The following is a 27,637-nucleotide window of genomic DNA, read 5'->3' as shown; positions in this document are numbered from 1 at the left end:
GTCCATCACACACCCTGAACCAGCCAATAGATTTTGGATAAGTTTTACAGCATATGGACCATGAAGTCATTTCAATTAAACTAAATCAAAATGTTAATTAAACTTTGAAATAGTTTTTTTTTTTAGTTTTTAAATATTAGTGGAGGTATGAATGGTGAGTTAAAAAGTGCTTCAGGATGCAATCTCAATATGTTTGGAATGGTTTGCATCTTTGAAATATTGTTTTGTGCTGATATTAAATCTTATTAATCCTGCAGAGCCTTCCCATAGACAAACATGCAATCATATCACTCATACAATCAGTATGCCATCATTTAATAAACTGCACCATATTAATCATATCAGAGGTGTCCATTCTCTGCATCCTCTGATTTTAATGGTGCAAACTGTCTTTGCTCCTGCATGTAAAAAATCATAATACAGGTGGTATGCAGGGCTGTAATGATAACAGTGGTTGGTATGGTAACAGCAGCCTGTGCGCAACGGGCTAGCTGGTAGTAGTTAGTTCCTGGCTCTCAGTGATGTTGCATAATGCCGCCTAAACTTCAGACTGATGGGCATGCTGTGGACAACCCTTGGCTTTCTCCACACTTCAGTGCCAACTCAGACTACACTGCACTCTCACCTCATGGCCTCGCATAAATTAGAAAACTGCATGTTTGTTACTTAGAGAGATACAGCGTGGTGCTGGAGCTGAGAGATGAGGAGTGTTAACAGCAGTGAGAAACATTTGAAGCCTTCTTAACACTGTAAGAACAATGAAGCTCTAAATTACTTTTTGTTCACACTCCTCGCAATAACATCTGCAAAACCACAGCCAAAATCTATTATAATGTTCAGCAGTAGTCACAAATTCAATTAGGCCAGATTTTAAAACTTCTATATTCTTGTGAGGTCCTTTTCATAATGACTTAATGACTGTCACTTATAATAACAATCTGAGCCTGTCGGTGGCAAAAACGACATAATGTTGCTATATTCATAATTTTATTAAATAATATTACAATTAAAATATCAAAACTAGCTATTAAAGTAGCCTATTTAATTCAAGCTTGGTGGGGGCCACTCAGAGGTTGATTCTGAGCTGGATATGGTCCACCAGCCGTAGCTAAATAGTCCGGATGCACTTAGTGTTATAGTATATAGTATTTATGTGGACAAAACTGTAACCTTGTGCTCATGTTGTACTGTATAATTATGTGAGCGGTGCTGCATTATAATATGCTGTCATGAATTTTAATGACAGGATGATAAATTTAACAATCTATCAATGTAATCATGTAACATTTTCTTTGATAAAATAATGGACTTTCATACTGTTCCTATAGTTGGGCTTATTTTGTGTAGAAAATATACACAGCTAAATGAGCAGAAACACACCACTGTGGGTTCACAGAAAAAAGAAAAAAAACAGCATGAAGAAGCATAGAGGTGCAGTTGTTGGAAGGAGAGACATTCTCAGTCTCTCACAGAGTTTTATCTTCAAAGCTGAGTTGCTTTGTTTCAGTGCTGTTAGGGGGTTTACACTCCTTGTGGTGCTCTCACAAACTTCTCCTGAGCACAGGGACTTGTGTTTTGTCTTGTTTAGACGGTACATTGCGACGCAAGCCTGCAAAACACTTTTAAAAAGCTACTATTTTTTGCTTCTGAGGGACAAAGTTGATGGCATCTGAGTGAGCGTTTGATAAACTTCCAAAGCGGCATTTTTGTAAAAGGGAAATATTCATAGAGGAGTGGGCGAATGTGCAGAACAGTCAGAATGAAAGGTAAAACTTCTCTAAGGCTTTTCATCTCTCTGTGCTTGAGTGTAGACTTAATGCAGAAAGTTGGAGACCTGATGTGAACTCATCTAATAAAACATCTTTAATTTATATTTTATTAGTTAAGAAGATTTCCTAAGTTATAACAAATGATATGAAGAAAAGTTATTATTTGCATACTAAACATGCAGGCCAAAGGAATAGAAACTGAATGGGACCCCAGTTAGAGGGTCAGACACATCCAGTAACTGCACTTTTTCAACTTCTGGGATGAAAACCAGGTGGAAAACTTGAAACACTCCTTATGAATCTCAGATGAACGTGCTTGTTTCAGGAGCCGCCATGATTATACACTAAATTGTGTTTCTGACACTGACCTGCATTCCATTCCTCAGAGAAAAACCTTTCATCCTTTATTTATCCAGATTATTCTGCAAAGCCATTATATCACCCACTGTGTCTTATCTCTTCTACTGTAAATCATTTTAGACGCAGGCCTTCCTGTTTGGCTTTTGGATTCACACTAATGAAGGAGGAGGAGGCAGACACCGCGAAATGTGAGGGGGGGGGCCTGGGAACCCCGACGTTCAAATGAAGCGATAATTTACAAACTTTATTTATCCGGTGTAACCTGACAGAGCGGGGGTGGTGGTGTGTGTGTGTGTGGGGGGGTTACGCTGTTTTCCATCACTTCCCTGAATGACGTTCACACACTGTTTAACCCTGAACTCTTGACATCCTGGACTGGACCGACGCAGCCACAGTCTGCTGGCTGAAAAACACAACACCACATCAGAGCTGTGGAGTTAAACACACCAAAAGTGTCTCTATGGAGGTTGTTGGTTTTTACCGCATGGATGCTAGATTAAAATTGAACCAGTCACTAACCAAACGCTCCCATCAAGTAAACTAATAAAACAGTCTGTAATAGCAGCAGTAAATACAAGTTTGACGTCTGCACGTAACCATTTTAAGTGAGAGCTAAAAGCATTGGGTTGTAATATTTATAGCAAGTGTTAGGTTCATTTATTGCCTGTAAAGCCGGTGTGGTGTAAAAATGGTTCTTAACAACAGGAGAACTCTAAGTACGTGCATAAGAAGACTAAACTGCATATATCTTAATGCAGCCAGACATAAACACCCACCATAGCAACCATGTGCACACATATACAGAATACACACCCATTAGATATTGGCTAGGGATGTCAAGAGGAAGAAAAAAAAAGTAGGTCAATTTCTGTGTGTTGTGTGTGATGGGATTTCTGTCTCCAAAACAATCATTTATCTTGGGGGCAAACATGTTAACACACTTACACATGGGCTCATCAGTCACTAGTAAGCTGCTGGAGAGAAGACAAAGAAGGGAAAATATAGTAGGGGTTGAAGTTGAAGGTTGAAATTTAATGATAAAAAAAAAATAGAGTAAGAAATGAGGGGAAAAAAAACACACTCTTTTTAAATGGATTTTTGTTTACACAAGTAGTTATTTTCCTCCTTGATAATCACTACCAGATGCTAGAATGACCTTTTGATTACCACTACATTAATAGAGAGGTAAGCCAGGATGAAATCAATTTTACAAGCCAACTGGTACAATATTCTGTTTGTGAGCACGGCATAATCCAGTGCTGGTGCTGAAGTAAAGATATGAATGAATAAAAGCAAATAAAGGATTAGAGGAAAAGTTCAATGTGAGTTTGTTAAAATTCTGCTGGGTGGAAAAAAAAGGACACTAATAGTACTGGGTTACTGGAGAAGGAAGGAAATTAGTTCATCCTGTGTGATATTCATCTCATGACATGCAAGAATATAAAATATGTTGGGCATTTTCTCACTGATGAATTGAATGATGACTATACATTTTATTCTTAGTCCAATATGTTGTAGCATGTGTTCTGTTAATATAAAACATTCATTATCTAGAGCGTTCTGCATATCTCAGTATACAGCTCATCTTTGCTGTGAAGTTGCTGTTTCATGTTCCCAGATGGCACAGAGCCAGTCTACTGTTTGTATTCTCTGGTGTTTCTTCATGTGAGGCGCTTCTAAGAAATCTAATGTACAATTTTCAGTGTCGCTTGGATGAGTCAGAGAACAGCATCATAGAGGCTTTAACCAGCCCTAACCTCAGTACTCACCCAAACACTGCTCAGGTAGCCTGCATATGAACTGTTTTTAAAACAAAAAGAATGATGAATTGTTGTGATTTTATCTTGAAATCTCTTGTGAGACAGAGACCCCCTTGTGAGTCAGACATAAAGTTTGAATTGAATTTGACACGGAGAGAAGGAGTCTGAATTACAATGATTTTATAAGCTAACCAGCCATTTTTATGCTTTGTGTATGCACTCTAGCTGTGGCCTTGGTAAGGCGTCTCCCATGAGGAAGGAACGCTGCATAATACTGGAGGCCAGAGGTGAGACTTTCACAGCTCTGCACAATACATATTCAATACGTACAGGGCCCTGGCTGCACTGTTGCAAGAGCTTAATTAAAAAGTAACAGTTCCAATACATTGGAGCCTGGCTGACCCACATCCCCTGCTGGATCAGTAAGCCTGTTAATGCTCTGTGTGTGTGTCTCTGTGTGTGTGTGTGTCTGTGTGTGTGTGTGTGTGTGTGTGTGTGTGTGTGTGTGTGTGTGTGTGTGTGTAGTAGTAGTAGTAGTAGTAGTGGATGTTTGGGGGCACTTGAAAAGTAAAATGAGAAACAATGTAAGTCAGTCAGTATGAGGATACACACTTAGTGCGTTTAAGCAGCTGTTAGCATTTGAGTAAAAGAGAATGTGTGCCTGATGTGTGTGTGTGACTTTGAATACATGAATTATTCACCATAACCCTAGGCAGTGGTATATAGCACACTTCTGCCTTGTGTGCACACGTCATGCACGTGCGGATGTGTGTTTATGTGTGTGTGTACGTATGGAGAGTGTGTGAGGGAGTGCGGCCTGAGTGCCATTCAGCCATATGCTGTAGACCTAATCCACTATGACAAACCTCTGACATCACATGAACAACAGGCATGCTGAGCAAATCTACTCATTCATGATTAATGAGAGAAAGAGAGAGAGAGAGGAGGGGGTTAGAGAGTCTCCGGGGAAAAGAAATAAAAATACGGAAGAAATAAATAAATTAGTTGAGCATCTCTATTCGTGGCAGCCGGCATTTCACCTTGGAAAGAAAAAAAAACAACAACCTCCAACTCTCTAGCAGCATGCTATTACATGTGACATCAACCAACCAATCATGAGAGAGAATAACAATCTTTATATATATATATATAAAAAAAGACAGACTAAGAATGAAAAAAACAAATGAATATAAGAGTTAGAAACAACCTCCACTCAGTGGAAAAGCTGTTCAGACGACAAAGAGGACATGATTTGACGTCTTCCTGTTCCTGAACACTGCAATCATACAGGAAATGCCATATATAATTTCAGAGTATGTGATTGTATATTTAAGTGTGAATGGCTACAGCTTCCGGTGTTAAAATGCAGCCTTTCACTGAAAAACTATAGCAATGGAATACTGTATTTTCTTGCAATATAGCATATAAAAATATATCCTGTCCTGCAGTCTGGATGTCTTTTTTTTCTCTTTCTGGTCTGTAGGGGCTCCTTTCCTTAACCCGTCAGGTCCCTATAGAGACTTTGTCCTCTGAAATTGAAGATGATGAGCCCTGGCTTCACATTTTATATATCATGAGGGTGCTGCACTCAGACTGCAGTGTGAGGTGCTGAAATCCCATGGGTGGTTGGGGTTTGGAGGGGCAGAGGAAGTGCTGTACGAGCCCCTGAGAGTTTTTTTAAAATTCATAGTCTGACTACCGCTGCTGGGGTCATCCATTATTTAACACACACATACACTCAAAGCCACACATGTGTGTCTTCCAATTCACACAAATACTTTCACACGGTGTTACACAACTGCATTCTTGGACCCAAATATTTGGTATTCCCAGTGCAGCCCTGATTTCATTGTTTCTCAAAACAAACTTGAAATGCTGTATTGAAATGTTATTTCCTGGTTTTTTAAAGGAGGCAGTCTGGTTTACTGATTTCTACACATATTGCACACAAGTACTGTGAGTGTTATAACTGAAAATGCATTCATATTTATTCCTGTATTGTCATTTTCTCTGCAGAACATTCAATCAAGAGAGCAGAATCTCTGATTTTGCATTGGAGTCTAGGAAATGCATCGCTCATTGACAATCCTGAGATTCAATGAACAGCAGGAACACACACACACACACACACACACACACACACACACACACACACGTACTGTGCTAATCTACACCATCTGCACATTGTGACTGAAAATACAAAAAGCGTCCTGTTTTCTTCCACAGAGGGCCTGTCTGAAGTCCATCAAGTTATAAATAATTCAGCTGACTCTACCGCAAAGTAAGTAACAACTCACTGCTCACCATTCATTCTGACCGGGAAGATCATGGATCCAGGTCACAGGGTTTTCTCCGACAAAGCCCATGTCATCGTGGGAACTGGAGGACGATTGGTCGGAAAGGTGGGCCGGAAGCAGGGGCGGTCTGTCGTCCTCGATCATCACTATGTCGTCCTGAGGCATGTTCACAGTTGGAGAGAGCTGGTAGTTACCTGAGAGAGAGAAAGAGAGAGAGAGAGAGAGAAAGAAAGAGAGAAAAGGAATTAAGAGATTTTTTTTATAAAACACAAAATCGCATGAACACGCAAGATTTTTCAACATCCATCCTTTTTCCATCTGATAACAAAAAGATGGATTGGGAAAATATTTCAGGGGAAAATTGGTTTTGGTAAACATAATTGTATCTTACTTTAATTACTACCAAGATAATATGGTAATATGGTTTAGCCAAGATAACCGTATTATGAAATGTTCCTATCAGGACATGCCTGAAGGACAATAGCATTTAAAAAAAAGAAAAAAAAAAGGGGTAAATTAAGAATGCTTATCAGGTATCATTTTGCACTGCTGCATGCAAACAAAGATGATACAATGTCCACAAGATAGTATGATACAAACACATCAAGACTCACAGGACTAGACACAAAATGATAAGTATACTGTGCCATCATTTTAAGTCAGCTGAAAGTTTTAGACCTGAGTTGTTCTATCCATTCTCCTTCACTCTTCTACAAGGACAAAGATGAGCAGAAGAAGAGCTCCACTGATCTGTATTCTGTCCTGCGTGACCCTCTCACTGCTGAGGAGCTCTCCTTTGCTGCTCCTCAGGAGGCAAAGTCAATGGGGAGTGTGCTGCTGTGGCTGGCACCAAGGGGGCAGGAGAAGGGAAGCAGTGGTTTAATACAGAGGTGCAAGATTCACTCTGCAAATTGGTCAGCACCTGACTTAAATACAGATGTTGATGCATTAAAAAAAGTGACGAGAGCCGAGTTCAGCCACGCACCTGATTACCATTAAAAAAAAGAGGTTTCAGAAATGCCCAACTTCCTGCAGTCTTTGCTTTTGTTTCCATTAGAGGAGAGCCATTTTGCAAAATTTAACAGCTTAGGAACAATTGTGTGTAATCACCAACAGCAGACAACAATATTTACTCTGGCAGGATTCCAGCGCGACTCTCCGAGGCATTTCATTGCACTGGACGAATGATAAATGCATAGCGTGGAAGTGCATCTGAGCACCAATCAACACAGCCATGAGGTATAGAGTTCAGTTTGGTTATTTGCACGGGTAAAAAAAAAAAAAATACAAGAAAAACAAAAAGATACAAAACAGCTGTGCAGAGGAAGGAAACCCCAGCGGGCTTATAAAGGTCCTCCCCGAAGTGCACTGAAAGTCAAATAACAAAGAGAAATGGAGTGAAGTGCATTCCTGACTTATTTGTCATATATGTCTGAAGCCTTATCAGTGGTGTGTGACAAAGGAGTTTTTTATTATACCTTGTGTGAATATATTCCAAACAAACAGATTATAAAGCAAGTGTCAGATGTATTTACAATTTCAGATTTACAAGTCTGATGTTTATTATTTTATCTTCTAATCCAAGAGAAGAGCAGCTGCTTCACACCTGCATTTCTGCTGCGTTCTTGTTATTGCTGCCTCGTGACTGGAAAACTAGGCGTCTGTTAACTGATTCTTTTTTGAAAGCCTCACCCTTTTGTCTATAGACTGCTCATCTGAACCAGTTAAGATGGCTGCCAACGCCCGTACAGGTAAAATGAAGGCTATTTCTCACTTGGGCAGCGTGACAGAGGACCATGGGTAATTGAATTCACCCCGTACAGTAAATCAGCAGGACTAGAGTAATGACAGTGAGGACACTCCAGGAAGTCTGTCAGACCGAGCACAGCCTCACACGCTGAGTAGTTAGGAGTTCAATTATAGTTGGGCATTTTACTGTATATTCATCATTTATCATCTACCAGTAATCATATTGTGATCATTTTTAAACTTCATTAATTATGATATATAACTTAGTTTATTGCATTATCTAGCTCTTGGAAAAATAGATACATGCTATTTTTTAACAGCCTACAATATAGTCATCAGTACTTAGTAATTATCAGTGTGGGGGAGTAACTACTTACATTTTACAGCATTACGTAATTTAATTACAAAATAAATGTTACTGTAATCTATTACAGTTACTGAGAAAATATGTGTCAATAAATTACAGTTACTTATGAAAATGTTCATGATTACAAAGTAGGTTACATCTGAAGTCGGCGCTTTAAGATTTTGCTCCTTTGGGCTTTTTCCTAATTTTTTAATTCTTCAAATCAAAAATCAGTACGTTTTTATATTTAGTAAATAAATCATAACATGGGCTTATTTAGAGCACACATGGGCTTAAATGGTGTCACACTACCAATTAAGCCCATGTCAGACTTTTGACTTTTTTTAAATAAAATATCTTTATTTTATATTACAAAATCTACATGATCTAATGAGAGATAAATGTTGCTTTATAAGAAAGGATCTCCCTTATAAATCATGTCAGTATCCATGAAAAACACCTGAACTTTTTGGTTTTGGTTTCTGATTTTGGTGCTGAATGGGTACACTCACCTTAACAGCTGAAAACATCTGTTAGACATTTAGAGAAGTAATCAAATGTAATAAGTTATGTTACTTTCAAGTAATTGAAATAGTTACATTACTTATCACATTAAAAATAGAGTAGCTAATAATCCTTAATCTATTACATTTCCAAAGTAACCTTCCCAACCCTGGTCATTAACATGTACATTGTTTGCAGCATCTACAGTCTATTTATATTCATTCTGTATACATCATTATTTTGTGTGCCTATGCTCATTATAATAGTCTAGGTTTGTCCTCAGAGTCCTTGCTCAATGTCTGTGAGTCACTTCTCCACCTGCACCGAACACGCTCTCTTTCAAAATTCAACACCTCTCTCCTTTGTCTTCAAAACAGTGTTAGTTTTGTAAAAGTGCTGCAGAGTCAATAAGAGATGCCCTTCGGATGTGTTTCCACAGGGGCCGTTCTTTACTCGCCTTTGTTTTTCTTCAGTTGTTAGGTAGAGTTACCTCTCGGTTGCATCAGCGACGCTGTGTATTTCACTACAGTAGCGAGCTGAGAAAGACATACACAAGGCCTACTACTAGAATGAGAATTGCTCTTTCCTTTAAGGATGTGCTGTAGAAGGTTTAGAGTGCGTATCAAATGCACAACACACCAGACTTTCTTTGCATTAACAACACAAACTCTTAAAGACAATACATAACCCATAATAACTTTACATTCACTCATGTCAGCAGACTTTCCCCAACAGAGGACACAGTTTGAATCAGAAACTCTTCCAGCTTTATGAAATATTTCCAGTCAGGACCTCTTGAAACAAGTGGTCAGCTCTCCAGATAAGGAGTTATTAAAGTCATTCCACTTTTCTCCTTGCTAAGTGGCTAAAGGACACACACACACACACACACACACACACACGCATGCACGCACGAGGCGATGAATGGGTGTTTGGGTAGATATAGTAAGGGCCGTGCTGATGCTTTTGAAAGGTGAAAATAATTAGAGAAACCACTTGCTTTTCTGCAGCTGTCAGCATAATAAGCATAGAGGGAAATCACAGCCCACCCACCTCCAGGTTCACGTTGTAGCATTAAGCAAGTTAGCTCTGAAAATTACAGATAAACTGCGACACTGGAGCAGACGACACTGGAGCCGGTTAGATCCTCGCAGCAGCAGATCACATAAACACAGGAGTTGAAACTACACACAGATAGGGATGCAGCAAAGGCTGCAAACAGACTAAAAGGAAATGACTCTTAGGAACAGTGTATTTATGTATTAAATGACTCTCTGCTTCATAAAACTGGGGCTGGGAAAGCAAAAAGACAAAAGGCAGGTTGTGAAAAGAGACAAACGGACTTTTCAGCACCTTTAGTGGTGTTTTGGCACAGTGAGGTGCAGATGGGGCTGCTCACTCACTGTTTTAACACCATTGTCTTTTACCAGCTCCTCGCAGTTGGTGACGGAGAGAGGGGAAAAAAGGGCAGGTGACAATACCAGCAGAGACACTTCGCTTGCTTTCACCAGCCAGATCGACAGACGGTGTATATGTGTCGGTTGAAAGTCGAGACAGCTTTTGGAAGTGATGATACTGAATACAAACAAATGCTGATGAAATGTTTTTAAAAAAGGGAATACATTTTCAGCATCTTTTTTGTAGTCTTCTTTTATGTGCTTTGAGTAGTCTTTCTGTTGTTTACATCATTTTTTGTGCAAGGAGGCTGAGCTCCTTTTGAAGCAGGTTGTTTTTTGACTTCTTAGTTGTCCCCCCCCCCCCCCCGCCCCTTCCCTAATGGCACCGCAGCAATCATCAACACGCACCCAAACCTGAGAACTGTGAATGTAATCACTGTTTTCACCAAAACCCCAGAACCGCTATCTCAACTAGAATCAAAGCGCTGTTATTCAGCTCACGATGACCTCGACAGTTCTGAATACACTGGTGCCTTTCATGCTCTCAGTTCATGGGAAAAAGTTCAAGAAAGAATAAACAACAAAGAAACATCTCAAATGAATCACACACATATCTTAAAAGACATGTACATGAGGTCACATGGGGATAAATGTTAGTCCAGATTAATGGTTCACAGACCCTGGCTCCTTCACAAAGGGGGCTATTTGGTATTTGTTAAAAAGCCTTCTGATTCATGTTTTCCCATCCATGCAGCACAGACTACCGTACTGTGGCAACATTGTACCACTGTGGCCTTTGTCACACTGTAATTAATGTATTAAAGATAGCTTCTCATGAGTCACACCGACAGAAGCAGACGCACACTCTCCTCCACCTAAGCAGCCACCATTATGGTCTCCATCCAGCTAAAAAACAAACACAAGTTGTCGGGCGGGGTTTTAACTGTGTAGTAGATAGTGTTGTAATGTAGTAGATAGTGTTGTAATGTGGTGGCTAAACAGGATCAGCTGAAACATGTTAAAGTCAAAGTGATTAAGGCGGTTGTTATTTTTAATGTTTCGACATAAAATAGTAATTGCTGCTGTGGTTCATAGACACAACATCGCTAAAACAATTTGTTCCAATTTATGCGGTGTATGGAACACCATACTGTAGTCATGCTCATCAGGCCCGACACTTCAAGCACTCGCAGCCCTCTGGCCGGCCCATGCTCAGCATGTGGAAGCTCCATGATATTAAAGCGGAGATGTTCTTCCTCCCTCTGGTAGAGAGTGCAGACAGAGACAGATGAGCTACCTGGCACCAGAGGCCACCTGGCTACATCCATCCAAATGGATCCGGAGCTTCATTCTCCCCTCTGTCTCTACTTTCTGACCAAGTGTCGCCCATTGAAACATTGAGCTGGAAGGTGAGAGGTCATACTAATAACCCCACTCCATCTTCTTTCCACTGAACCTTTCTCCTCCATTTCTGTCGCTCGTACTTTCTTCTCCTCCCTGATGCTGTCTCATTGTCTCTCTCCCACTCTCTTTTTCTATGACACTTTGGCCTATTGATTTGACTGGAGGAGGAATCATTAGTTGATCCATGCTGCCACAGCTATCAGACCCATACATGGATTGCAGCAGGTAATCACCCTAAGTACACGCTGGTGGAAACCAAAGCCTTACGCTCACCAGGGGACACCAGTGCTGTTTCCTTACAGCGGTCCACCGTGTACCACGAGGGATTTCCTCGTCAATGCGATTGATCAACATTTAGTTGATTGGCTGGATGACAGTGTCTCACTTCCATACGGAAAAAATGAGACTCAACCGAGGCCGACAGAGACATGTGGAGTTAATCTGTGGTTTCCATGGACCACTAAGAAAACAGTCCTGGGGAGGGGGGGGGGTTGATGAATTACACCTATTGTTATTATAGGAAAACTAATTTGGTGAAAAGCTTAATGCTTATAAAAACATATCAGCTATGGATGTCAGACTAAGATGTCATCATTACTGGCGAAGATGATCTAATATACATCATCAAACCCTACTAACCACGTATCTGGCATATATTACCTTGACGAGTCTGAAAGGTTTTCCTTCTGCAGAGTTCAACCCCATGAACAGTTGAAAGAAGAGGCGCCCAGCTATCCAAGCCTGTTATTTAGCTTTTAAATGCCATTTCAGGGAATATAATTTCAAACCATCTCAACCTTTTCACACAAGCAACCCGCTATGTTGGCTAAAGCTCAAGAGGGGCTCACCCACACTGAAGGAAAAAGATACTGTAGTCTGAGCAGTTTGATTCCTCTACAGCTTGTGTGGGGTGTGAGGTCAGAAGCAGATACCTAACAAGTCGTCCTCTAATGCAATAAGTGGAAAAAAAAAGCTTAGAGAGAAGGAAGAAAAGGGCAAAGTTGGAAAATGGTATAAAGTTGCAGTATAATTTATGTACAGTACATTTCCTCACACACATGACTAATATATACAGCGACTCTACTCTATATATCTTATTAGACCTTCAATAAAGTGGAGGTCTGGAGGTCATACTTAATGCTTTACGCTTTGGGCTGTAATCATCATTCATACAAATTCCACGTGTTCTGTTTCAGAGACAAACATGAATCTATCATATCATATGAACCCAATATCAGACTGTAAATGTAGACTTACTGACCTTCACACTCACCTACAGGTTGGGCAGAGATATGCTGCAGTAATGTGAAACAACAAAGCTAGATTCAAATTAAGAACAGTCCCTAGAAAATGTCTAATTTGGCATACTAAGTGAAAACACCAGTGTGACTTGATACAGCTCATTTTCTTGTTTAATTGTGGTGTGAAAGATGCTGTAATGATGCTGTAATGGTGCTTTAATTTAAATGTGTCCTTTATATGTTTTGTGTTTTCATGTTTTAGGTTTGGGCTTTATTCTCAACATTAATAATCCCAATTAAAATAAAGATGAAATAAAATAAATTAAACATCAAACAAGTTAAGAAGTCTACTATATGATGAGTCACCAGTGCTAAAAAAGGCAGCAGGTACACTAAGTAGGTAAGGTGAGTTAAAGTGGCTTCTCCACAGCCCCACATACAGTAAAACTTGATAATATAATAAAATAATAAATCAGCTTCATTATGTTCTAATATAACAGCATCTGTCAAATTACCACATCTTACAAGTGCTTCAAGTTATAAAAGTGTTTTAAAAGAACATGTTAAACATATTAAAGAAAAGAAAAAGACTCTTTCAACTGCACCTCTTTTACTCCAAATGACCGCAGTGAATAAGTATAAAGAGCAAGAAAAGGGAAAGTTCCTGGCTAACATCATTTATGTCTGTCATTTTCTCACTGAGGCATGTTAATAGCACTCTCAAGCAGCCTAAACACCAAGTTAAGGGAGGTCACTCCGCCTCATCTCCTGCACTGATGGCTGAGCATACAGAGAGGATGAGTCTGCAGACTGTGTAATAGTGAAGGTGAGAGGACAGAAGGGTCAATTCCTGGGAAGACGGCTCTTAAAGACTATTAGGGAAGACTTCTGTGTCTGGGGACGCTCAGAGGTTAGTGTGTTCTTGTTGCCTTATTGTCTAAGCCTTATTGCCTTGTTGCTAGTATGTGTGTATGTGTGTTTGCTCCTTTCTCATCTTTTAAATACATACATATCCTCATAATGATAGAAAAATTAGGAAAAATGAGACAACTTTGCAGCTACACACCTCTATAAGTTTCTAATTTCTCATTTGGATGTCTGGTTTTGTTTACAGAATTTTCCACTGCACACATAGCATCCTGTGAAAACTTTCTTTCCTGTGTGAAAACAGCATAAGTCCACTCGCTTGCTTCCCACCTCTGACCTCCCCCTCTCCAACCCCTCCCAAACTCCTGCACCCCTTCTAGGTGTATACTCAGACTCAGGCACTCATCCAAACAGCCACATTCACAGGCAGTCAGTCCACAGGCCTCAATTTTCACCCCAGCGTGTGGAGCCCACACCCGGCAGCACTTTTCAATTAGATAGAATGGAAGATGAAGCCGGGTGTGATGCTAACGACCTTTGCGTCAAACCCCGGCTGTCGCTGTGACAGTGCTCTCAACGCGGGGGGATCACAGTTCCACATTTCCTTCCTCTTAATTCAACTTTTTCTTCTTACTTTCTGTGTTTCCTTCTTTGAGTGAGAAAGGATCACTGCTGATTTCTCCATCCTTTCACCCCTCCTCCTACCTACCCCCAAGGGCAAATGAAGGGTGGTAGGAAGGGGTGGAGAGACAACAAGAGAAGAAGATAAGACAGAAAGTGTCATTTGAGCAGGGAGTTAAGCATACTGTATGTTCACCACCACCTGCGAGTTGTGGATTCAGCCTCTGGCCACGATGTTACGATGCATGGTGCGTGCATGTGTGAAGCTAAAGCTGACAATGTCAAAGTATTGCATGGTTTACTGAAGCAAACAGGGGATGGGATTACCTCTGACTATTGATTGTGTGTGTGCTCAAAGACACACACACACACACACACACACACACACACACACACACACAGCAGATAGTTCTGAATGACAGCCCAAAACACTACAGCGGGGAGGATCGAGGCAAAGTGCCCTTACAATCAATCGGATGGCACTATAATAACACCTGTCTCCTGTGTCATTTTGTGCTTTTCTTCCCTGTTGCCATGGTAATTATAATTCCTATAATTCATTGAATTGTGCCTATCCCTTAAAAGAAAACCTATTCCTGCTGTTTGAGAAGAAAGGCAGCGAGCCACCTGTGACTGCAGGGAGTAGATGAGACTATCCAGCTTATGATCAATATCTTGGCTGAGGTGAGATAAGGCATCCATAGGACACAGTAGTTATTTGCTGTCTTTTAACAGAAAATAGAGAGCGTGGCAATAACAATGATGGGTTGGCAGAAATATGGAGTTTACAATTTCACTGTATTGACTCTCTGCCCTGTGGAATAACTCACAATCAAAGTCTGGTCTTAATTCTTGAGCAGCTAAACCATTCCTTTCCATTTACCTCTGTGTCTTAGTCCATTTATAGCAGAACAGGCAGTATAATGGAGCAGATGAGAACACATAATTTGGTTAGAGAGTTCCTCCGTAGTCTTTTAAGAGGTGAAATGCCTCAGAGTTTTGTCAGTAATCGCTATTTGCTTGGCGGAGAAATGTATGGCTCACATCAGTGTGGGGGAGAGTACGACCTGATGGAGAGGTTGTACAGTGAGCGAGTGAGTGAAAGTGTGTGTGTACGTATACCGCCGCACGTCCTAAACTCCACGTCTGGCCTTCATGATTCAGTAATTTAGCGGCTCTAGCTACACTCCAGCATCTGAGCTGTCAGTCAAGCCCTGGCAGCTGTGCGTTTTTACTGACCTTGCCGAGCCCATCGCCGCATCTGTCCTCTAACCACTGCCTGTCACATCTCACACAACAGGCAATATGTCTGAGCCTGGCTGAAATAACATATAGAGGAAGATAGAGAGTGGAAACAGCTATATACTGTCTGTCCAGCCTCCAGAAATGTACCATCCACACCATTTGAGACCATTTTACTAAGGTGAAGACGTAGCAAGAGGCTGTATTTTTGACTTGTCTGTTTATTTAAGTACATTGATGAGTTATTAATTTATTTAACTTTTGCCTAGTTGAAACTAAAAGAGTAACATGTCAGTTAGATTTAGGGAATAAAAAGCAAAGCGATGAATATAGATGGCCGAGACATGGGAGGAATACTGATGCTGCTTGTTTGTGACATTTGACCAAGGTTACAGTATTGCCACTTGCTTGTGACTTTCTTCCTTCTGTTTTTCTTAAGCATCTGAAGTGTATTCAAGCAAGTTTATGAAATCCTGCATGCACCAAATAACCTGCAAAATGTGTTCAGTAAATGTTAAAGACGAAAAAAAGGGAAGATTATAATGAGTGTAATTTTGGAAAGTAGACACACACACACCCTGCATTTCACCTGAGCTTCACCCTGGTGCGCCAGTGTCACGTTGCCGTAATGACTATAAGCTCAACTGTCACTGCATGCGAAATTTCAATAACACAATTGTGTCAGTTTAAAAAGATGAAGACCTGTCAGCGGCACGTAGGCATCGGGTTAATGAGGGCGCGACTCAGAGACAGCCCTGAAGACAGAAAAAGAAAAAGAGCTGACATTTTTCTCGCTGAGTTAAAGATCTGAGACTCCGCTGAGCTTCAGTTGTGATAACTTACTGCTTTAGCACCCACTCCACCCCCTATCCCACCTCTAAAAAAAAAAACTTTTCCACTCGGCTCATTTGACTCCCACTCTGCAGGATGGGGATGAGCGTTGTGTGCCCTTGAAGTTTTCGGCGGCGAGAAAAACTTTTCCATCAGCGCGCCCACAGTTGCTGCTTATGATCACAGCGGCATTCTGAAAGGGCCTGCGTCGGAAAAAGCCAGAGGAATAAATAAGCCAAACGGAGAGGAAAACCCAACCAATTTGAGATGATTTGATTTGGGATGGGAGAGGAAGACATGATGAAAGGGTAAAAAAAAAAAAAAAAAGGAGAAGAGGAGAAGGGCAGAAAGAGAGACACAGGGAGAGGGAGAGTGTCAGGGGCAAGCCCTATTGATCTGGAGGCTTAATTAACCATCAGATGCTTCTGACACAGCCTCTGATCTTCTATGATCAGTGGCAGAGTGGCACCACTCTGGGGGGAAATGGTGGGAAGGGGATAGGGGAGAAAGGGGAGAATGGATAGGAGAGAAGGGATGGAAAGGGAAAAAAAAAAGAAAAGAAAAGTGGAGATCGTTGACGGATTACAAATTCACTCCATCTGTGCTGAGAGAGGGTAAAAGGGTGAAAGAGGAGAAAGAGTGATAGACGAAGAGATCATGAGGAGACAGTTTATCAGTGGGTAGGAAAATGGTAGGGGGAGGGGGAGGAGTTTGGAGATTAGGAGGTTAGAGGGAAGGAGGAGGGCTGTGGATACATGTGCATACACTGCGTCATCCCCCACAAACATCCCCTCTCTAGACTGATGCAATCACCTTTCCCTTCTGTGTATGCATATGTGAAAGGTCCGTCGATGTTGAGATGACAGCGGTGACTGGTCGTGGATTGCATTGCCAATTCCAATACACCTGCAGAAACGAGATCTTAGCCCGCTGATGTCAACTGGGTAGAATGGGAATTGACCCGAGTGAAACCAGTCGGGAGTGGATTGAAGGATAGCAGGATTGGGGATGACGTTAATCCCTGAGAGGTTTGAATAGTGAAATAGCGGTACCTTGGGATGCAGGGTGATGAGGGGAGGGGAGGGGAAGGGAAGAGGCTTTGAAGGAGATGCTGGTTGGGTGGGGGGGGTTAAGGTAAGACTATAGCAGGAGCACTTCAGAGGCGCTGAGGTGAATGTTAAAATTGATCGGAGGATGTCAGAGAGTAGACGGCGCCGATTCATGGGAGAAATACATCCGATGAGAATTGAGGTCAGCGGGTCAACCACGCTTCCCATCAGGGTGACCGGGGAGCGACCGACCAATAAAATCAAATTTGTGGAATGATGTTGTTTAGTGGCAGTTGAAAAAGACGTACAGGTGCTGAAAGGCGGGAGTCAAAGAACTACGGTGATCTATTTAGGGAGGCTACGACTCACCGATGCGTCCGATCACGTTAGTCCGTGGTGTGGAGTTGTCGAAGCCCTCGATGGTTTCGTATAGAGAATGAGAGATCCGGCGCTCATGATTGTCCAGTAGAGAGCTGACAGGGTGTTCCAACACTGGAGGGCTTCCAGGAGCTTCCTGCAAAGACAAAGAGAGGTAGAGAGTAGACATGGGGCTTAGAAAGGAGAACAATGCAAACAAACATTAAGAGTTTGTCTTGAAATACCTTCCTTTTCTAACCACATTGAACATTGTGCTTACACCCATGAAAATGCTGTTCTCGGCACACTAACATGCTCACAATAACAATGCTAATATGCTGAAGTTTACCAGGTGTAATGTTATTATATGTTACTATGTTCACCATCACCATCAGATTTCATGGCAACCTTTCAACCTATCCAGTAGATTTTCATGTTCTAACTGCTATCATGGCTAAAAAGACGGGCTTGTGTTATTCTGTGTGTTAAAAGCTCTTATGTGATGTATTTTGATATGTGGTGTTGGTTTTACCTGTTGCTTTTACATTTGAATCATGTATTGTGACTAGAAAAGAAACCAAACAGATGGTACAAAGGGTAAAAACTGGACTCCTACTGGATTTCTTTTTCTAAATCAAATTGGTAGTCTGAACTTCAGGTGTAGCATGGCTCCTAATGTGATTCCATCAATACTCCGGAAACATGTAACCGGGGCTTCAGTGTCCATCTCGGCTAACGTCGCATTTTCTGGCTCAGCAGTGTGAGACGGCTCCTGCAGTAGTCCGAGCCGGATAAAGCTCCATGGATTTCCCATAGGCCGATAGACAGCTGTCTCTAACAATGAGCTCTGGTAAATGGACCAGTGACATTTGCCATGCGGTCAATGTGCCGCGCTGCTGGTTATTGAGCCCACTGTACACTCGATGCATGTGTCAGCCTTGACAAGGGGACATGGTTCACGGTTAGTCTTTGGGTCTGGGACCGCTAAGCCCAAATACTGAGTCCAGGCTTCAACAGTCAATAGTATTTTTAGCATGGAGACAATGGAGCTACTACAGCGAGAGTCAGCAAAGAGAAAGAGAGAGAGAGAAAACAAAATCAAATCCACGTGTAGACAGTTAGAGAATAAAGCTTGGGTCTTGGCCTTATTTCGACAATGCTTCATATGAGCCTGTGGGCAGCCGGGGGAATGCACTGGAGAAGAACTCCCTGAACAGGACCTATTACAGATAGCTCCCTCACAGCTAGATAGTCTTGCACAGTTCAACCCTGTACCTCAAGCATGCTTTAAACCAGGAGGCCCTGGCTAATATTGATGTCTCATAACACTCTGCTGGCTCCTGGCCAAGAAAGAGGGGAGTACAAAAAATAAATAAAGAAATAAATAAAATCAGACAACAGCAGCAGCAGAAAAGAAGGAGAGCAGGAGGAAGAGGAGGGGGAAGGAAGAAGAGGAAGACGAGGTGGGGGAGTTTTCGGTAAACAAATTGAAGGAATAACAAGAAAGAGGGAGATATTGTGTGTGTGTGTGTGTGTGTGTGTGTGTGTGTGTGTGTGTGTGTGTGTGTGTGTGTGTGTGAGAGCTGGGGCCCCTTTGCAGTATGGGTGCTGCCAAGTTACCTTCTCGTGGGAGTAGCGTACCCTGGGAGACGCATACCAGGCGAGAGGGACTTATCGGCTGTTTAATATAAATGAGAGGTTTAATGAGGTTGAGAGCGCAGGACTTTATCGGGACAGCGTGTTGATAAGAGCGAGGGGAGAGGCGGGGGAGAGAGACAGTGTGTGTGTGTGTGTGTGTGTGTGTGAAATGGAGGGCTGGGTCAACGCAATTACAATCAGAGCCATGGCCACTGCCAGCCTTATAATAAAAAGCATGTCCCCGGATGATTCAGACTCAATAAGGTTCAAATTGTCTAAATGAAAATTTATTTTACTCGCTTTCTCTCTCCTTCACTCTAACACTCTCTCCACTTTTCAATCTGTTTCTTGTCATGAGTTAAAAAGAAGTAAGATGGAAGATTTAAGGTAAGAGGTGGAAGAGAGAGAGAGCAGCTGAGAATCAACTGATATTAAAACTATGTATAGTGTGTGTCAAGACAGATAGATGTGGGAAAAATACATCTATGTCACTGTCACACTTTGTTTCTGAGAGCCAAACAGGCCCATCTCCAAAGTATTCATTGGCTTCTATGGTAAAAAAGACTTTGGAAACTACTTCATATTTGTGTATCCAGTATTAATTGAGTCTGTGTCTGTGCATACTAATGCTTCAGCACACTGGGAATGTTTACTGACTTGTGAATGTTTACAGACTGGTGGAAGTTCAATAACAAGCTGTGATATTTTCATGTAAAATCTGCACTCTGCTGTTAGCTGATACTGGGTGTCAGAGGAAGGATTCAACATGTAGGTCTTTTCCTAGAAAAATATCTTCCGGCGCCCTGAGAATGGATGCGTTTTGCCAAATGCTGCAACAGAGCCAGCAGATATTAAAAAAAAAAAAATGGGTGTAATGGAAATGAGTGGTTGGTTAATGTGAGCATCAGTAGCCTCAACAGACAAAAAAGTTTGTGGTATTACAGTGTTTAAACCACTACTGATTTAATCCCTAAATAACAGCAACTAAGATGATCAAGGGGTTTATTTGTCCAAAAGTGGATGTGCTCCTTTATGTCTTTCAGCGTCTTTGGTGAGATTTTAGTCCTTTCTTACCTCTGGGTCTCATCACCCCATCATGTGTTTAATCTGCCTTAATCTAGTCATTTTCAGAGTGGATTATCCTGTTGACTGAAGGAGAAGGGAGAGCACAGTGACTTACACTGAGCCCAGTCAAGATCAGCGGTTGCTCAGCTCCCTTTGGACTGCGGCGCCTGCCTGTGTGTTTGTGTGTTCAAGGTAAAGCTTTTATTTGCCTGTGTGTGGCTGTGGTGTGATCGAGTGCGCGTGCGCGTCTGCATTCATGTGTGAATGTTTGTGCATTAGCGGTTAAGTGCGGACTCATGCACATGGTGTTTTTTTTTTTTGCCTGTGCATCAACATTTCCCTGACCTTGAGGACTCAGTGAGGGTGAAGAAGCAGTGTGTTGACAGGCCTGGTCTTAAGCTGTCAACTAAGGCTAATAATGTCTAGTCCAAGGCCATTTCCTGGCCTTCTATCCTGGTCTCAGCCAGTTGCCATGGCCCTAATCCAGTCAACCTCCACGATAATGCCATAATTACAATCCTGCATCCTGCCCCGGGCACAACCTGCCTTTCTGCTGGCCAGATACCCCACTTTCATTAGCTGCTCACATCCGCCTAGAGCCTCATCTAATGCCAGTGTTTACCGAACCGGCCTCCTGGGGCTTTTAGGAGTTCGTAGCAAAACTTCAGCCTCACCAAAACACAGAAAATAGGCACAGCAGCACAATATGTAAGAGTAAATGGGGGTTCACTGTCCAAACTACTGTTGTCTCTCCATCTAAAAATACATAAGATGTCTCGTTTCGATGCCAATCTGTTTAGAGACAACATTCCTCTGTTGCTATTACCCAAGTTCAAACACAGTGCAATAGAATCACATACAGAATGTACTATGGTGCAAAGTGAAAGGACTGTGTGTGTGTGTGTGCGTATTCACATACGCGTGTGTATGTTGCTTAACTACACTTGGGTTTTCAGACTCTAAAGCGCACACTTCACCTCCACAGTCCTCCACTGTGCCCAAGCAGCCCACTCAACCACCAGATTCAATATATTATTCTCTCAATTGGTCCTATTGAGTTTCCCCTGCCGCTCCTAAATGAGTTAGTCCTCAGAGAGCCGGCTGGGAATGAGGGCCCGGCAGCGCTGGAATTGCATTTCTGCTGCTCTGCGATCTACTTTCCTCAATTTAGTCACCGCTTTGCTGCAAACTGCATTTCCCAGAGTGCACTGCTCTGTGCCCTCGCTCTATCCCCCTCTCCATGAATCACTCCTATTTACTATGACAACAGGGGAGCTGTAGTCCCTACATGTCATGATCTAACTTGACTTCAATCACTCCATATTAAGGTGGGGGGAAGGGGGGGGTGGCTTTGACACAAATTTCCCTCCTTTTCTCTTCCCTCTGATGTGGGCCAGCATCTCAATGTTTTAAGGTCTCTCCCAGCAGTGGTCAGCTCAATACTAATAAAACCATAATTTACTAGGCTGGGGCCCTGATTGATAGCTCTCTCCTGGCTCTATTGATCAGCCCTTCTCTCATCCGAGTGAGCGTCTTTTGTTAGGGCCAGCCACTTCCTTCCCCCTTGTCTCTTTGCATAAACGTTCCCTCACTGACTGCAACGCTATTGGACTGGATTACAAACAGGGCCATTGGCATGCTGAGGAGACGACTTGGATGCTCTTTTATATACGGAGTAAGCTGTTGCATCCACTCTCCTCGCAGAGCTAACTAAGCTACTGTGTCTGCAAACTCCTATGATGCAACAGTACTAAAGTGAAAGCATCATCTGCTTTGATCTTAATCCTGCTTCTCATTAATAATGAATGTGTTTGAGCTGGTCAATTACCTGACCATGTTCCCTAATGGTGTAGCTGTAAAAAAAAAAAAAAAGAAGAAGAAAAAGGTAAACTTTGATCCTTAGTTAGACATTATTAAGGCCATAAAGGCTACAGATAAACAGCTGGCTGTTTTCAAGAAGAGGTCATTCTTTGTTTTTTGATGATCTGAGACACAGTATCTTATGTAAATGGTGTCATTTTGATTCCACTCTTGTATGTAATATTTAGTCATGTCATCATGTCAGCCTCACTCTTTCTGCTGCTCTGTCATTTTTGTGCATCATGCTGTTATGAGGCTGTCACATTCCTTCACTTCTAAGCATTGACGTTAATTAGCTGGCTTGTGTATCAAAAACCTCTGTAGTGAATTAAATGTTTGCGTCACTAGTGGTTCATTTGTGGAGGAACAGCAGATGTCGGTTGACATTTATTTAAATGTAGTGATAGGTCACTGGTTTAAGGAAGAAAAAATAACAGAAAAGTATTAACACATCTCTCAGGTGACTCAATGCATTGGACCATTCTGCAGTGGTTTCATGTCCCATGATTGGGGTTGCTGGACTGAAAAGTCTTTGGTCAAAAGAGAGGGGAAGGATTTGCATAAAAGCTTTACATTTATGTCTTGAGGCGGTCTTGACAGAGCTCTGCTGAGACAAGCAAAAAAAAAAAAAGAATACGAATAAGAAAAAGAAAAAGAAAGTTAGAAAATCTTTATTTCAATGAATTGAATCAAGTGGGGAGGATGGTGAAGCGAAGGAAGTGAAGTGATAGCGCTGCTGTCCTTAGGCAGAAGTTCCGTCTCATGAATTATCATGAGAACTCTGTAAAAATAGTACGCTGTGAAATTCCACTTAGTCCTTGCATGTGTAAAATGAGAGAAGTATTTCCCTGGTAAACACAGACAGGGGGGGTGAGAAAGGTTTTGTGATGGTGGAAAGATGTTTTGGTTGCTCTGATTAATGCAGTGCTTCATTGGCAAGTTGCCGTAGTTTTGTCGAGAAGGACAAAAAAAATACCACAAAAATGTCAAGAAAAAAAAAAGTTGACGTCTGCAGGAGATTTCTGTCGGAAATAACATCGCAAAACGTACTGACGGGTGTGCGCGCATACGTTATGTGATGTGAATTTCAAATCGGAGAAATGAAACCCAGCCGCAAGCCCGCTCGTCATCAGTCTGTCTGCTTTTAGAAGTCGGTGTGATAAATATCTTAGTAATGTCATGAACTACGGCGGCTGTTGCAACAGACAGAAACAGACATGCACCGCTGAGTGGAAGTCTGTAAACAGAATAACAGATAGAGGGGAAGGGGTTGTTGTTGTTTCATAAGCTCAGACATTTTAAAAAAACTGCGTATTTATTGCCTGAACATAATCTTCAATCTACAAAAACATTTGCCACTGTTTTTTTTAATAATCCTCTTTGTATTTAAATGAGTTCTGATAACATACACGGATAAGCTGCCTGCTTTATTCTATCCATATAATGGCCGTTTTGTCATTTTTAGCCACAGTAGAGATGAGGACAGCTGATCATGAAGGCTAAAGAGCTCACATTCAAATAAAATGCTAATTAATTAGGTCTATATGTCATCGTGACAAATGTACTGATTAATTCTTTAGTCTATCCACCACTTCACTACAATATTTAACATTTGTGCCACACTTTTGTTCAACATTTCCCATTTCCAAGCTCATTACTTTCAAGCCGGTGGAAAACTGCTATGGCAAGTTCCTCCATCCAATGTAACATAAGTGTATCAGCAACAATAACAACGACAGCCTGGCCTCCAGGAACACATACAGGATTATGTCTCTATACCTCAAGCTTTACCCAAAGAAACGTCTGCATTATTGAATCAATGCATGTACATTTTTTGAAAGGTAATAACAGCAGAAGGGCAGAAAGTGGGAAAATAAATCTAATACCGTCTTTGAACGAGCAAACAGGCTGTAACAGATCTGGATTTGATTCAGTCACAGGGACTTTGGGGTTTTGTGATTTTGAGGATCAGACCCCAGCGCTAAAAAAAAACAAAAAAAACATGAAAGATTGAAAACATTCAGGAAGTGTGACCAGAAGAAAAGAAAGAAAGGAAATGGAATTGAAATGACTTTTCATAAATTTAATTGCTTAAACACATGTGACGATATATTAATAGAACTCCGATACAGAGAGAGAGAAATTATGCAGTCTCTGAAGCAGCGATGCAATTACAATGCTTCAAACAAATTGGCAGTGACCAATCATATCGCTTGACTATCTGGGGCAGAATGATACTTTTTCAAACAGAGGCTATCTGTGGAGCCAGAACAGAGGGAAAATTAATTGTTCTAGTACAGACTGTGGGGGTACGGAGTGTGTGTGTGTGTGTATGTGGATATCTACGTTTATGTGTGTGTGGGTAACTCCTCACTGATGGAGCATATTTCAAATGTTATGAAACACACTTTTTCTACCTACCTTTGTCTTCTGTCTGCACACTACAAATGCATTCTGATTACACATCACATGCATTGTAATGTATTACATTAAGATTGCTCTCTAAAAGCACTAAGTCAAAAGCAGCAGAGGACATTTGGCAATTCATCTATAACTTCATCATGTTTTCTAATTTAAATCTAATTTCTTTTGACTGCTTTTTGGACTCACTTCAAACCTTGGACTGACAGTCTTCTTCAATTTGAAATGGGCATTTTGAAGCATTGACAAGGGCAGTAAAGGTCCACACTTTTGAATCAAGCTCATGAAGACCTCCTGGCCTCGTGCTACACTAAAATAGCTCCCAAATAGTGTGGTGCACTGCTTTGTTAGACTTGAATACATCCTTAATCATGTTGAAGAGGGTTTTTGTTCTCCCTCTGTATTCCAAGGCAAAAAAAAAAATCTCATTTTAAACCCAAGGCAAAGGCCACTCATCGTCACTGCTTTAATGGCAGCTAAAATAGAGCAGGTGCTCCACCTTAGACATAGGCTTAATCATGGGCCATCACCGGGATGAACCGGCCTATTGAAACACTTGTCTTTCGCCACTGAGAGGATCTATCTGGATGGATCTAGCCCCAAGTCTGAAAACAAATAGGCTTCTGGGAGACCTTGGGCAATAAATGGAGGTCTGTATTTTTAGGTAATGTGTTTGTGTGTGTGTACATGAGGAGGCCACACGGTCGTGACACACAGTGAGCGTCACATGGTGCGTTTTATATCTCCACTGAAGTGTTTAATGTTTGTATCCATGTGTTACAGACTAGCTTAGTGACTTGTGTGTGTGGTTTTGATTGTTGCAAACATCCAGCAAACCACACAAGCTTAAACTACCAAGAAATATTACACTGCTTCAATTCTAACATAGATGATCCTACTTTACCCCACAGGACCAAGTGATGATGAAATCAATGTAATTTTCATGGAGTGGGGTGGCCTGGATACGCTGCACCCATCAAAGTCCCCCCCCCCACCCCCCACCCCCCTCTGATGCATTAGGCCATGCTGCTCGGCTCTTCTCCCCCCCTGCAGACAGTGATGGATCTGATTCATTTCAATGGTGGCCTCCAGTGCTCACTCCCATTCGGCTGGGTGACAGTGGCAAACTGGCGCGGGGCTCCACACATATCTGCCTGGCCGACACAGCAGAGAAAACGGGGGGAGAAGAGGGTGGTGGATGTTGTAGCTGCCGGGAGCCTGTGTCGACATTTAACTTGTGCTTTACTTATTTGAGGTTTTGCAATTGACCTTAAAGAGTAGCTTCACCTCGAGGTCTGAGCCTAAATGTGCCAAACGCATGATTTTTTTAAAAGGCGAAAATGTGGGCAAGGGGCTGAGGAGGTGGAATGGGGTGTGGATGTGTGAGGTAGGAAGTTAGGAGTGGTTCGGTGACATCCCCCCGGCCAGAAAAAAGACAAACAGTGTGACGACATTTAAACCAGCCACAAGTCATTTTTGGTTTATTTTTTACATGAAGACAGTTTTAGCTTCAGGAACTAACAGCAGCACTGACCACCATCTGCAGAGTTGCAAAGCTGTGGACAGGTTCATTAACGGTGGAGCTCCGGTTACACAAGAAAACAAAGATTTTACCAGCTGATAAGTGCAGGAAATGACAGCTAAAGAGCTACAGTAAAGAGGATTTCTGCTGTTTCTGTGGTTTCCTTCCATAGAAAGACACTCCCAAACAGTGGACTCTACTTCAGCATAGGCCCCCCCTTTTTTTTCAGGACGGATTTTAAACGGCAGATGACAGGTTGAGCCATTTTCAACCCATTGAAATGTCAGTTTTTATAAATTCGGTGTCAGTGTCAATATCAACACCTGAACTGATGCATTTCACCAGAGTGCAGAAAAAACACATTTAAATGTTAAGTGCCTTCATTCTTCATTAAAATCTTCTCTCTCCACTCTGAGTGTATTAAAGTTCCCTGTAGTGACTTTATAGCACTTATTCAAACCATTTTTCAGAAACACTGCAAAGTATGATCACTAAGCAATGCATGATTGTCTGTAATGAGACTTTAATGGATGCAATCTAAAATGAATTGTAACAACACCTTTTATTTCATACGTTCTCTTTACATCTTTCTCTGCATCATCATCATCAATATGCTGTCTCATAGCAATGTTATAAATAAATGTCAAATTGTATACAAATGTATCAAAATTTCACCCTGAATTGCTTCTCTGAACCGAAATAAATGTAATAAACTTCACTGTAACATCATCCTTCATCCTTCCACCTACAAAACGATAATAAAAAATATATTTTGGTTCTTTCTGAAGATGTGTCTCGAAGCCTAACTGTCTGCTCAGTGTCAGTCTGTCTACCTGTCTGCCTGCTGGTGAGGGATTAAAGAGGACAGAAGAGTGACTGGACCAAAGTGATAGAACTCACTGAACCTTGGGGCTGAGCTTTCCCAGGAGGGACATGTGTCCTCTCGTGTGGAGGAGGGGATGGAGAGGGGGTAGAGGGAGGGAGAGGAAAGAAGGATAAGGGGGGAGGCGGGATAAAGGAAAGCAGAAGGAAAAGAGAAAAGGTGTATAGGATGAAAAATGCAAAGGGCCTGGAAAAATGTTGCTTCTCATGGTGCTAATTAATGCACTTCTTATAGTGATGATTGTGAGGAATACAAAGAAAGAAAGCCTCCACATTACAAGGTCACAGGGAGATGAATGTGGATGTGTTGATTTGGCTCTTTTGCATTGTGGCAAAAGTTGAGCCTGTTCATCTTATTTGTAAAACTGTCTTTTTTTTCCCTCTGCTGCTTCTTTTTTATTCCAGACAGTGTTGCTGTCTGTCTGAATGATGCCTAAAATTGAAAATTTGGGAGG

At 41.6% G+C, this 27,637-nt stretch overlaps 1 protein-coding gene across 2 annotated transcripts in view; it reads right to left on the bottom strand.

Annotated features, from left to right (window-relative positions):
• Nucleotides 1-27,637, bottom strand: part of LOC128382231 (partitioning defective 3 homolog) — a 349,665-nt gene that overhangs the window by 128,381 nt on the left and 193,647 nt on the right. For both annotated transcript variants that reach the window (XM_053342215.1, XM_053342216.1), the window contains exons 15-16: nucleotides 17,807-17,951; nucleotides 6,194-6,380 (exon numbers count right to left, since the gene is read on the bottom strand). In XM_053342215.1, coding sequence (XP_053198190.1) covers nucleotides 6,194-6,380; nucleotides 17,807-17,951 — 332 coding nt within the window. The remainder of the gene's footprint in view (nucleotides 1-6,193; nucleotides 6,381-17,806; nucleotides 17,952-27,637) is intronic.

This window comes from Scomber japonicus, chromosome 21, assembly GCF_027409825.1.
Source record: "Scomber japonicus isolate fScoJap1 chromosome 21, fScoJap1.pri, whole genome shotgun sequence".
In the NCBI taxonomy this organism is placed as follows: Eukaryota; Metazoa; Chordata; class Actinopteri; order Scombriformes; family Scombridae; genus Scomber; species Scomber japonicus.
This window is presented reverse-complemented; position numbering and strand designations above follow the sequence as displayed.